A 13,245-nucleotide genomic window follows, 5' to 3' on the forward strand; every position below is an offset into this window, starting at 1 on the left:
GAGGAAAGGATTTAAGAAAACGACGTACAAAGGTGCTATGTACGCAGTAGGAATAGATGAGCTCTCCTGGGGAGAGTAGAGAAAGAAGAGTCGAAGTCAGGGAAGACATGGCCGGCAAAACGGGCTGAACAGGAGCAGTCGGCGAGGCAGGAAGACACCTAGAAGTGTGTGATGGCGTAGACACGACACAGAACAGAGAGTGACAGTTTTAGAAAACTCTTGGGGAGGTGAAGACTGATGTCGGGGTCCGTCCGTGTTCCTGATGTCCTGACAGAGCAGCGGGATAGAGCTGGCCAGAAAGGCGACTCCTCTGACGAACAGGATGGCGGCTTCCACGGTCCGCTCAGAAAGGTTCTCACGAATGCTCTTGTGTCTTTCCTCCCCCTGCCCCCAGAACAAAATCCAAGGTATCATCTTCGATTTTGTCACCCAGCAAGCCTTCGATATTGTTATCATGATGCTCATCTGCCTTAACATGGTGACAATGATGGTGGAGACAGATACACAGAGCAAACAGATGGAAAACATTCTCTACTGGATTAACCTGGTCTTCGTCATCTTTTTCACCTGTGAGTGTGTGCTCAAAATGTTTGCCTTGAGGCACTACTACTTCACCATTGGCTGGAACATCTTTGACTTTGTGGTAGTCATTCTCTCCATTGTGGGTAAGTGGGACGGGAGAGGGAAGGGGAAGGGGACCTGACTGGCCTTGAGCATGAGGTTCCTGGGAGAGCAGCCGCCTCCACGGGTGTGAAGTGCGGGCCCCCTACTCTCACGGCTGGAGCCCGTGTGCATCCCTAAGTCATCCCATGGGCCTGCCCAGTGGGTCACGTGGTCAGTGAGTCTCTTCTGTGTGTTTGTAGTAGTCTTGGATTATAAATTCCCTGGTTGAAGGGGGGGAGACGATTGATTTCGATTTGGCGGTTTGCTTTCAAGGAGTGTAAAGTCAACAGGGGAGGTAAAAGAAACGTAAAAAAAAAAAAAAAAAAAAAGAAAGAAAGAAAAGAACCGTGGCTGCAATAGCAGTGGAAAAAGGAATGGCAAGAGATTGTGAGGCTGAATAGTAATGAAAATGGCCTGAGGGCATTCTGGTGGTGAAGGCGGTGCTCATTCTACTGAGGTTTTCCTGTGTGCGGGTATAGTTTGAGAGTTTCGTCACTGGCATGATTATCTCACTTGATCCTTATGACGGCCCAAGAAGCAGCCTGTTTTTTAATCTTCTCTAAAGATGTAACTCAGAACTTAAGAGGCTGGATCTTAACAGCAACTGTGTGACATTTCGCTTCAACCTAAAGGCATGGAAGGGGTGATACCCTGGCAGGCAGAGGAAACGGTATCCTATTCATTGGCCTCCCAGAACGTTTCCTTGCCTTCCTAAGAGGCATCTCAAATGGTGAAACACTGGCTTGCTTCCAGGTAGGTTTAACTGGCATAGGCTGGCAGAGAGAGAGTGCCCGAGGCCTGCGGGAACCAGCCCCAGAGCTGGTGGCCAGTCTGGCTTAGCAAGGTGGCCACTGTGGGCTCCCGAAGGCAGCCGGCCTTCCCCTTGGCCTGTGTCAGTTTCTAGTTCTGTCCTCTGCATAAGCACGTCCAAAAGCGTGCTGTTGCATGAAGCATTAGCCCCATTCTTCTCCCCCGCAAGAAAAGAACCCCGTGATGAAATTACTTTGGGCAACACTGTACGCTGAATTTCCCTTCGGAACGTCACAGAGCATGTTAGCCTATAGAAGGTTTTCGAAGCCCTGTAGTAAAGAATTGTTGAACACACCATCCTACCTGTATTTAACCACGACACGCTCTTTTCAAGTAATGTGAATGGTATCTCGTGTTTTAATGGAACTACTATGTGCCAGTCACCTTTTTTTTTAATTCTTTTAATGTTTATTTATTTGGGGGAGTTGGCGGGAGGGGGGGCGGGCACAGACTCCGAAGCAGGCTCCGGGCTTCGAGCTGTCAACACAGAGCCCGATGTGGGGCTTGAACTCACGAACGGTGAGATCATGACCTGAGCTGAAGTCAGACACTCAACCAACCGAGCCACCCAGGCGCCCCTGTGCCAGTCATCTTTCTAAGTGCTTTATTTGTTTTCACACCTATAGTCCTCATGGCAACCGTCTGAGCATCATGAGGAGCTAAGGCACAGAGCAGTGACCAAGATGTGAAGCTAGTAAGCCAGTGAGCAGGGGTTCAGGTCCAGCCCCTGGCCTCAAACCCCCACTCCTGACCTCCCCCGCAACCTACTTTGGACAGTGTCGCCCTGTCGCCCAGAATGTTTTCTACCCACCCATCGTTGAGTGCGATGGGAAACCCACAGACCAAACCATGCATCCTATCCTCAGATGATACTCAAAAATAAAGAGGAAGAATAGTTTTGGTTTTGATGATTGGGATTTTTTATTAAATAGTATTCATTTGTTCAGAAACAAAAGAATAGAAATTATCGTTTTAAAGTAAGAGGAATTGGGATAAAACTAGCCCTGGAACCTCCTAGAAGCCGCCTTAAGTGATGTTCCTGCTGCCTGGAGTACCGCCCACCCATCCTTCTCCCCTCTTCCCTGGGGACAAGTATACATTCAGCATATAAAATCAAAGGCTGGCATCTTCTTTCTGAAGCCTCACTTGCCCACCGGACATGGAATGCAAGTTTTACAGATGTCACCTGACTTCTTACAGTCACCGGTTATGACTTAATTGAGACGTTAAAAAGAAGAGAGCTGAGAATTCATCTTGGGTCCTGGCTGAGGTAGAGATTTTCTTGAAATCTCGAATACCTCATGGAATATGAACTCCAGAAGAGGCCCCAAGAGGCTGTCCAAACTTCCTGCATCTCATCCCTTCCTGAAAGTTAAGATTCCCAACTTAAAAAACTCAGATAAGAGTTGGGGGTGGGGGGCAGGTGGCGTGCTTGGCTGGCTTGGTTGGTAGAGCATATAACTCTGTTGTCGGGGTTGTGAGTTCAAGCCCCGCACTGGGTACGGGAGCCTACTTTAAAAAAAAAAAAAAAAGAAAAGGGTTCAAAGAAGGGGATTACATAGGCTTCTGCAGTTCACTTCACCAGTATTTATGAATCCTTAGGGTTGAAAGATGTTTCCTTATTCAGAGTAAATCCTTCCTGTCAGTAGAAACTCGTGTTGTCTCATCAGGGCCTTGACAGCAAGAGAAGGCACTGAAGAAAGACAGCATGTCATTGCCATCCCTTCAGCTGCCGTGTCGCGACCTTTGCGCGTCCCCTTCCTTCTGTGGTCCCTCTCTGGTCTCCCATTATTGCTGTGCAGTGTTAAAGGCAAGTGGTCCAGCTGAGTGGACTCCTGACTAAACATAAACAGAGAAAGGCCCCCTCATTTTACGTGGTCACCCTTGACTTTCACATCCCACTTACGCCTTGACCTTTTTGTCTGCCAGTGCTGTTTCTGATCTGTGGCTGTAAGCACAAGTCTAGAAGCTCTGAGTTAAAAGCCACTTCTGAGAGGTCCCTTTGGTTTTCTAGGCTACTTTGGCGTAGAAAGGATAGGGACATGGGACAATAAGAAACCAAAAATGTCTTTTCAGAGCCAGGCAGAAGATACTTGGACAATTGGCATCACAGCGAAGTAACTAAGACATCGCAGCCAAAGGGTCATGAAGTCATGGGTGGCGCCGGGACCTCTCATCCATTGTCTGTGGATATGGAAATTTGCTAGCATTTTGGAGAGGAATCAGTAACACCTTGGAAAGCCACACACACACAAACCCAAGGAAAACTCGTTGTCCTTGAATAAGAAAACAGATAAATGAGGACCTATGCATGAAATGGAGTACGGTTCACCAGTGAAAACGAACAATCCAAAATTCTCTTAACGCCAGAGATCAGTCTCACAAACATAGCGCGAAGTCTGAAGACCAAGTCAGGGATCTAAAAAACTTGTTCTAAAAAGATAGATACGGTAGAATTCTTTCAGCACGGTAGGCTGCCGGGATGCTGTCTGTCCGTATGTATAGTAGTTACAGATTCATACACAGCGAAACGAAGAAACTGGAATGGTACATACGCACCATCTCCAGGATTGCGGTTGCTTTCGGGGATGAAGGGAGAAAGCAAATTTGGTAAAATACTAGCGTCTGTTAAATCTGGATGCCTGGCGCATAGGTGTCCGTTTTAGTGTTTCCTCTGCTTTTCCGTACGTTTGAAGCATGTGACTTTCTTTTGTCATCCTGAGAGTTCAGATTGAATCGTTAGGCACTGACTCTGTGAAGTCCTTTGAGCTTAAGGGCTCCAGTGCCAGGTGACATAAGTAACGAGAAAGGGGTCTCCAATCTCAGTAACATTTCTTCTTCTGCCCTCTTAGGAATGTTCCTGGCTGATATCATTGAGAAATACTTTGTGTCCCCAACCCTATTCCGAGTCATCCGGTTGGCCCGTATTGGGCGCATCTTGCGTCTGATCAAAGGCGCCAAAGGGATCCGTACCCTGCTCTTTGCCTTAATGATGTCCTTGCCTGCTCTGTTCAACATTGGCCTTCTGCTCTTCCTGGTCATGTTCATCTTCTCCATCTTTGGGATGTCCAATTTCGCATACGTGAAGCACGAGGCCGGCATCGACGACATGTTCAACTTTGAGACATTTGGCAACAGCATGATCTGCCTGTTTCAGATCACGACGTCGGCCGGTTGGGATGGCCTCCTGCTGCCCATCCTGAACCGCCCCCCTGACTGCAGCCTGGATAAGGAGCACCCGGGGAGTGGCTTCAAGGGAGACTGCGGGAACCCCTCGGTGGGCATCTTCTTCTTCGTAAGCTACATCATCATCTCCTTCCTGATTGTTGTGAACATGTACATCGCCATCATCTTGGAGAACTTCAGTGTGGCCACAGAGGAGAGCGCGGACCCTCTGAGCGAGGACGACTTTGAGACCTTCTACGAGATCTGGGAGAAGTTTGACCCCGACGCCACCCAGTTCATCGAGTACTGTAAGCTGGCAGACTTTGCAGACGCCTTGGAGCACCCTCTCCGAGTGCCCAAGCCGAACACCATCGAGCTCATTGCCATGGATCTGCCGATGGTCAGCGGGGATCGCATCCACTGCTTGGACATCCTTTTTGCCTTCACCAAGCGGGTCCTGGGGGACAGCGGGGAGTTGGACATCCTCCGGCAGCAGATGGAGGAGCGGTTCGTGGCATCCAATCCTTCCAAAGTGTCTTACGAGCCCATCACGACCACACTGCGGCGCAAGCAGGAGGAGGTGTCGGCGGTGGTCCTGCAGCGCGCCTACCGGGGACATTTAGCAAGACGGGGTTTCGTTTGCAAAAAGACCACTTCCAATAAGCTGGAGAACGGAGGCACACACCGGGAGAAAAAAGAGAGCACCCCGTCCACAGCCTCCCTCCCGTCCTATGACAGTGTAACGAAACCCGAGAAGGAGAAGCAACAACGGGCAGAGGAAGGAAGAAGGGAAAGAGCCAAAAGACAAAAAGAGGTCAGAGAATCCAAGTGTTAGAGGAAAGCAAAAATTAAACATTGTACAGATGTAAAACTTGCAAGCGAAAGATTGTTTACAAACTTCCTGAGTATTATCAATGCAGGACAGCTGTGGAGACACTTTAACCCGAAGATCTATACCAAACGTAGTCGGCTTACCATGTAACACGGTTGCATCTTGAGCAGTGACCTGCCGAGGGCAAAGGACCCTGCTCCCTGGACTCACAGATTTTCTAATGCTTGGGCAGGTGGTTACTGCATGTTCCACATCAGTCAATGCAACTTAGGACAAAACCAACAGGATACGAAAACCAGAGGAGAGGCTGCCGGGACCAGCATATTTCCGTTGCAGCCAAATGGATTTTATTTTTTCATTTTGGTGATTCTCAGAAGCAGAAAGCATCACTTTAAAAGTTTGTTTGTTCGTGCAAACTGTATTTGCATTCTTACATTAGTTAAGCTAAGCAGCACACAGGAAACACACACACACACACACACACACACACACACACACTCCCATCTAGCCCGTGTCATTTAATTGTCCGTTTCTTTGACATAAACCGCATCTTCTCCACATGGCTTCACGTGGTTTGGAGATGGGTGGGGGAAAACAATCAGGTTTCTTCAGGCTGAGGAGGACTTGCTCAGGCCGATTCCAAACATTGTGCTCGTTCACTGCGTAGAAATGATTTGCATGATGGCATGCCGTGATCAGAAGTCATGCATGAGAACCATACACCACAGGACACTACTAACCCTGTCCCCTGCCCTGGGTCAGCCTTTGGACAGGACCCAGCCCTGCACCGTTCACTGTATTCGGAGAACAAAATGGTAAGCGTTCCATTCCACTGCAATTCCTTACGAATTCGTAGAAGTCTTTCATACATCTTCTGGGTAGGGAAACACAACCAACCGATTGACCCCACCACCACTACCAACAGAAAACAGACCCAGTCCAACAAGCAGATGGATCCGTTGTGTGTATATGTTTAACAGACATCTCTAACATACAGCCATTGTTGCCCATTTTGAAAGACGAACTATTTAATGCTGCTCGGTGTCCCGTCCACGGGGAAACTTCGATCTCGAATGGCTTTGTATTAATAATGTCACTGTAAAACCAAATCCTAGGGCTAAAAACAAAAATCAAAACAACAACAACAACAACAACAACAAAACCCAGTTCATTTGTATTGCAATATTTATGATGATTGTTTAGCCTTCATGCTGGAGAACTGACACTTGTTTGGGGCCGAGGTACAAGCGCTGTTCAAAGTGGCATGGCATCTCTAGGGGGTAATTTGGGGAACTTAAGCTTTCACGGGGGGGTCTGGGGTGCTCGCTTCAGGTAGTATCACGTCCTGCTGCACTGTGGCTCTCTCCGGGCTTGGGTCCAGCCGGAGAGGGGTTCGGATATCCTGAACGGGCCTCTCCCTCGGCAGAGGGGTTGTCACAAGCTCACACACTGCATGATGCCTCTTGTCTCCATCTCGTCTTTCCACCAAGCAGGGCTTCCCTTACTTGCAGAGGCAGGTGAGGGCGGCCGCGCTGGGGCTAACGGCTGTGGTTCCTTTCACGTTCTAGCGAACACATAGTCACTGGTGGGACCCGAGGTAGAGATGAACCAAGCCCACGTGGTTTCTTTATCGCACCGATTCTCATGAGAAAGCGATTCAGTACTAATTCCTAAGCTGTCGCAGCTTCCCCGCCCGGCACGTCCCCTTTCTAGCCCGTCGTGCCGCCTGCTTAGCGACCTGCCCGCTGTCATCGGAGGGTGGCTCTGGGGGGAGCGTCCTGTCTTCCGTCCCCTCTCCCGCTTTAGGGAAGACGGTTTTTAGTCCAGGGGCTTCTCATCCGAGGACTAGATCTCAAAGCCAGGATGCTGCAGTTGAGTGTCTCAGGAAGTCGATACAAAGAATGAGGAGAGACTTTAGCATGCGAACTAAACCAAACTAAAATTCCTCCTGCACCATAAAGTAGAGGGGGGGGCTAAAGACCCCCCACGATCAGACACACCAGTCTGCCTTGTAGCAGAAGCACTCGGTGGGACCGCACCACCCACCCGACTAGTTTTGCGTACGACCAACACAGCGAGGCAGTAAGCCGAGCTTTCTGTCTTCTTGGACCATTAGAAACTCTGCCCGGCTCTCCTAAGCCTGCTTCTGCGGCCTCCTCCGTAGAACTTTCGTACTACACGCGACCCAGGTTGGAAAAGCATTTCTCTCAGTGACCCTGCTAACCGCTAGGACGAATGTATAGTAACATGTACAGGCGACGTCGTCAACAGCACAAAACAGAAGCTGACGTGTGTGGCTATTCTTTTTAAGAGAATTATAAATACTGTAATATATCATTTTATTTTATCGGCATGCCTTTTTGTAAATACAAATTAACAACTTATTAAATAGGAAATGGCTTCTGGCTTATGCCATTGTCATGTTTATTTTTATTTTTTATACTTTTCTTTCTTCTTAGAACTTAGATGCTGTCAGCCAATGTACATCCCCAAACCAGACAGACAGACAAAAAATTTTTTATTGCTAATGGTCTTTTCCAAAACAACAAAAAATATATATATTTTTGTTCCAATGTGCAATAAATTCTAACCACTTCTATGCAAGATTTGGCTACACTTCATCATTGTTCTTAGGTCTTGAGATGGGCAACAGAGCTAGAAGACCCCGCTCGGTACCCCAAGTGCTCGTGCTAGTGATGTCATTAAGCTACTAGAGCATATTAATGAGATTTTTTCTAAGATCTGCCCTTTTCCCTCCCCCAGACCCCCAGCAGCTATCTCCTCAGTAACACACACATGGGCCTTGGTATCTGACACCCATCAGCCAGCTTCACAGGGAAGAAGCCACCTCCACTCTTAACTTGATGTTTCAACTTTTGTTTTTTTTTTTTTAACTTTTCCTACCTTCTTGTCCCTCACCCGCCGCCCCTCCACCCACTCGCTCACTCACTCTCTCACTCACCCGCCCTGCTCCACACTTCTTTGGTAGTAAGTGACACCATCACCAGCAGTCTACACCCGCAGTTAACAGGCATTGAACTGAAAGAACCAGTGAGGACGTTTTTGTACGCCCTCGCCGGGTGGGTAAGTGGCAACGCTTTGCCAAATATTAACGAAGCCAATCAAAAAGCAGCAGCAGCCACAGTATCACTGCACATATATATATATAGATATATAAATATAATATAAATATTTATTTTTTGTAGCCAGGTCCTTGGTGCAGTATTTATACTCCACAATTCACCTTTAAAAAAGGACAAAAAGCAAAAAGACGTGTGATGCTGTTAACTTAAAATGCAGAGCCAAAGCCACTGAGCAGCAGCTGACACGGTTGCTGGTTTGTGTGTGCAAAACACCTTCCCCTCTTCTTCCCTTAACCTCCTTGCTGCTCAGGCTGAGGAGACTCCGTAATTCAGAGGGCGAGAGCAGCGAAACCTTCCCGAGTCAACGTGACCTACTCCCACTTCTCTAAATGAGCCACTTTCGGTGTCGGAAGTTGACTGGGGAGAAGTAAGCAGAAGCTCCCGGTCAAAGCCCCTGGAACGACAGTGCCCAGAGTTCTTTTCTTTTCCGCCGCAACCCGTGTAAATTTGTAAAAGACCACTAGTGAAGATGAGTGTATTAGTGAATGCATGGAGGCCAACACTGCTCTAAATGAGACGTGATACAAAGTACATCACTACTATAAGCCAAGAGGAAACAAAATAAAAATGACCCTTTTTACTGTACAAGGGAAGCCTGTCTTGGTGTCCGTCTGTTGTTTGACTCTCCCGATTCTTGAGTCCTGGGAGGGGTCTGGGAATTGGGACCTTAGCCACGTGTGGGGAAAGGAGGGGAACGGAAGGGAGAGAGATCAGGGTCTCTCGCTAAGTTCTGGCTGAGAAGTAGAGATTGGAGAGAAAAGCAAGGTCCTGTCCACCAACCCCCCACCGCCCCCCCCCCAGACCCCCACTCACCCATTGCATGTGATGTTCTCCCCACTCCCGGGCCAGTGCTTAACCGTCCACAAAATCCCTTCTTCACCAGTCCACCTGGCAGAGCCCCCCCAAGATGATGTCAGCCAACCCAGCCGGGCTGGCCTCACTTCTGCCTTTCTCACCAGTACGTTAAGGAAAGAGCTATGCCGATGCCCCAAAGCTCGGGCGAGCACGATGCCCAACAGCCTCCACTCTGCTAGCTAACGCTGGGCCCTGCCCTCCATCACCCCAACACATACACCAGCAGACTACGGCTGGTCTCGTTCACATCCGTGCAGGGGAGAGGGGCACCGCTCCCCTCCCTCACCCTGCCCTGCTTTGGGGACATCCCTCTCTAGGCCATGTCTCCTGGTCCAGGAACACTCTCAGGAGGATTCTGAAGTGCCCACTCTAGTCTGGCTGGTAGGTCAGTCCCCATCCTCCTCCCCTCGGCCCCAGCCTCCAGGCCTGCTGTGGAGGTGAGATCGCCATGGGTTACGACTTTGTGACTTGAGTCCTGGGCGTCTTCTGCAATGATGCCTATTTCTTTTCTCAGATGTTGCCCAAAGTCTTGCAAAAAGCTTCGTTCATTTTCAGGTACCCCCACCCCCTAAAGAATCGGCTGCAACTAGCCAGCCAGGGGGACATCAGGAGAGAGGAGGAAGTCTGGGTCGGGAGGGGCCCAAGGTTTGCACAGAGTCTGCTTTGTGGCTCAGCTCTGTGCCTTCTTGGATTCCTTTTCCAAGATTTCCTCCATTAAAATGCTCCTGAGGCACCCCCTGCCCCTGCCCCCCACTGCTGTTTGCTGTACATAGAGGCTAAGTGGGGTGGGGTGGGCGGGTGTGCACGTGTGATGTGTGTGTGTGAAGAATGTATATAGGTAAAGGGGAGCGTGGTCCAGTGGTTCCAGAAAAGGGGCAGAACTCCTGTGTTCCATCCCCAGCTCAACCACTGGCTCGCTGTGTGGCCTTGGGCAAGTCACTTAACCTCTCTGTGCCTCAGTTTCCTCATCTGTAAAATGGGGATAATAATACTGACCTACCTCACAGGGGTGTTGTGAGGCTTTAACTAAATGTTTTGTAAAGTGTTTTGAGATACAGAGGCAAAGGCACTAGGGAAGGGCAAAGAATTATTTGGACTTAAGGAAGATGAAATGGTACCATAAATGCTGCTATTCTGAGAGCCATTTTAAACTGCACTGCTCCAATCACCCCCGCTTCTCATCACCAGGACAGCAGGTCGAGAAAATGTCTTTCCTTTCACTTGCTTCTGGGGTTTGTGATTATTCTAGACACTTAATTTTTTTCCCTCGCTGTATCTCCTTCCCTCACCACCTCGACTTGTTCCCTGTTCCGTTTACGCGGAAATGGCAGAAATGCTTGAGAAATGAGAATGCATAAGTGGATTGGAAGTTTATAGTCTGAAATTTCAATTTTACTTTGTACTGTACATCTTTTTACTTTAGAATTTGCAATAAAGGGTTACGTCAATCTTGTTTTCAACTCTCCTCTTGGACTGGCCTGTCATTCTGTCACTGCTCTCACAGCAAAGCCCCTCGGCCCCCCGGGGGGGGGGGGTGGACAGACCCTCCCACCCAGCAAGACCCCACGGCTGTCCTCTTTGCCCTCCCCCGTGACAGGGGACAGAGTCTAAGGGCTCACCCAGGCTCAGCTCCTTAGATGGGCTGGCAGGGCCCTGGCCACTCAGGTGGGTGGGAAAGCTTTGGGGCTCCAGGTGGACCTTCAGGGGTCTGAGTAGAAGAGCAGCTTGGAGGCAGCAGCCCCTGAAAGTGGGGACACCACCTCTAGCTGTGCCACGCCCCCTGCACACTCCTGCAGGGCCTCAGAGTAAACAGAAACCCCACCTCTTGTTCAGGTCGCACCTGGTTTGTCAAGCTCCCTCTGGGGAGTCACAGATCACTCCCTCTGGGATTCAAACTCTCAGCTCAGGCAGCTCTGGGTTCAAAACCCTGACTATGCCACCGACTAGTTGTGGCCAGTTTCTTTATGTGTAATGGAGATCATACCTGCTTTTCTTGGGTTCTGAAGATTTTATCAAATAACGTACGCAACCCGCTTAGCACAGGGCCTGGCATACAGTTGGCACTCAATAAATGGTAGCTCTCGGTGCAAGAGCTACTGCGAGATAAGAAGGCTCTAAGGCTGACAAGAGGGAGGGCCTGCCTCCCACCCCGGTACCCCCGCACCCCAGCCCCTCCTCTCCCACCGGCAGTCCCGCCGGGTTTGCGGCCATTTCCAACAAACCAACGAATGCTCCCTCCTTTGCGTATTTGGTAACGTTTATAATACGGGGAAGACGGCACTCTGCCGGGGCTGCGCTCCCGTTTTACGGCCGGGGGCACTGAGGCGAGGGGGGACCGGCCCGCGTGCAGCCCGGGCCCTCGACGGCTCGAGCTGCTCTGCAGACAGGGGCGGCCTGGGTGGCCGCCCGCCGCGCGCCTGGGCGGGCCTGCGCCGGGGGGGGCCGGGGCCGGGGCCCGGGCCGTAGCCGTCGCCGCCCGTGAGCCACAGCGTGAGCGTGATGAACAGCGCCCCGGCGCCCAACGCCCCCACGAAGCCGGTGAGGAGGCCGAGCGCCAGCGGCCAGACCCAGCCGGCGGGGTTGCGCTCGTACGGTGCCTGGGGCAGACGCTCCACGATCAGCTGCAGCTGATCCCAGTCGGGCTCCGGGAGGGCGGCGCGGCGGGGGCGCGGGGGCGGGGCCGAGGCCGGGGCCGGGGGCGGGGGCGGGGCCGGGGCCGGGGGCGCGGCGGGAGCGGGGCCGGGGGCGGGGCCGGGGGCGGGGCCGGGGGCGGCCGGCGGGCGCAGGTAGGCCTGGCCGAACTTGCGCAGCTGCAGCGTCGCCTGCTGGTGGAGGTTCTTGCCCAGCTCCCGGGCCACGTCCGGCCGGCCGCAGCGCCGCAGCGCCCGAGCCACGCGGTCCCAAGAGAGGGTCGGGGCCTCGGCCGCCAGCCAGTCCGCCAGCCTCTCCCGGCAGCCGTCCGACACCTCCGCTGACTCGGCCGCCGCCCGCTTCCGCCGCCGCCGCCACAGCCGCCACAGCCTGCCCGGCGGTTTGGACGTGGGCCCCGGCGTCTCCGCGCGGGCCAGCCGGTCCTCAGAGAGCCGGGCCAGCTCGGCCTCGACGTCCGGCTCGGGCACCTTCAGGAGCGACTGGAAATGGTCGCACTCCTCCGGGGTCAGCAGCTCGGCCAGACGGACGGCCGCGTGGGGGCCCATAGCGTCCAAGGCCCCCGCCGGGGCCAGTGCCCAGCCCCAGAGCGCCAACGCCAGGGCCCAGGCCCGCGCGGCCGTCGCCGTCCCCGTTGCCATCGCCGTCTGTGACCCGACTGGGCGGGGAGGAGCTCAGAACACCCATGGTGGGGGAGGGGAGCCTGACACTGGCGGCGGGGGAGGGGAGAGGGCGGGGCTTCCGCCGGCCGGGACTGGGGGCCAGGGGGCAGCTGACACTTGGGGCTTCGTGGGAATCTACCAGCACCCAGAAACTAGGAATCAAAAGGAATTGGAGGGAGTTCAACACCCAAGGGTAGCGGGGGGAGGGAGGGAGACCCAGTCCCCTAGGATAGGATAGAATCCTGGGCCCTTCTGTTAAAATGCCTGCCCAACGCCTGACTCCCAGCCATCCCACTAATGCCTCAAACTTAGCAAGTCTCCCACATCTCTAATAACCCATTTGTAACCCCTCAGCCTCCAGCACAAGCCCTAGACCCCTTGCTCCCCATTATCCAATATCCAATCCCGAATTCTCGGACTACCAAATATTTATAGACTCTACCAATTCCCACCCTCCCACAGGTAC

The 13,245-nt window shown here is 52.1% G+C and overlaps 2 protein-coding genes across 6 annotated transcripts in view; one reads left to right on the forward strand and one right to left on the reverse strand.

The window, feature by feature from the left end:
- Positions 1-10,933, forward strand: part of SCN8A (sodium voltage-gated channel alpha subunit 8) — a 178,331-nt gene extending 167,398 nt beyond the window's left edge. For 4 of the 5 annotated variants that reach the window (XM_043563958.1, XM_043563960.1, XM_043563957.1 and 1 more), the window contains 2 exons: positions 395-665; positions 4,326-10,933. In XM_043563958.1, the coding sequence (XP_043419893.1) occupies positions 395-665; positions 4,326-5,473 (1,419 nt within the window). In that variant the 3' untranslated portion in view covers positions 5,474-10,933. The remainder of the gene's footprint in view (positions 1-394; positions 666-4,325) is intronic. The other variant, XM_043563961.1, reaches the window with a different exon arrangement.
- A 774-nt stretch (positions 10,934-11,707) lies between these two features.
- TMDD1 (transmembrane and death domain 1) lies at positions 11,708-12,792 on the reverse strand. Its single transcript, XM_043563963.1, has one exon. The coding sequence runs from the start codon at positions 12,756-12,758 to the stop codon at positions 11,727-11,729; it is 1,032 nt and encodes a 343-aa protein (XP_043419898.1). The 5' UTR covers positions 12,759-12,792; the 3' UTR covers positions 11,708-11,726.
- Between the last annotated feature and the right edge of the window lie 453 nt (positions 12,793-13,245).

This window comes from Prionailurus bengalensis, chromosome B4 (genome assembly GCF_016509475.1).
Source record: "Prionailurus bengalensis isolate Pbe53 chromosome B4, Fcat_Pben_1.1_paternal_pri, whole genome shotgun sequence".
Taxonomy (NCBI): Eukaryota; Metazoa; Chordata; class Mammalia; order Carnivora; family Felidae; genus Prionailurus; species Prionailurus bengalensis.

Coding starts and splice junctions, on each gene's coding strand:
- TMDD1 (XM_043563963.1), bottom strand. CDS start 12,758: ATGGCAACGGGGACGGCGACGGCCGCGCGGGCCTGGGCCCTGGCGTTG.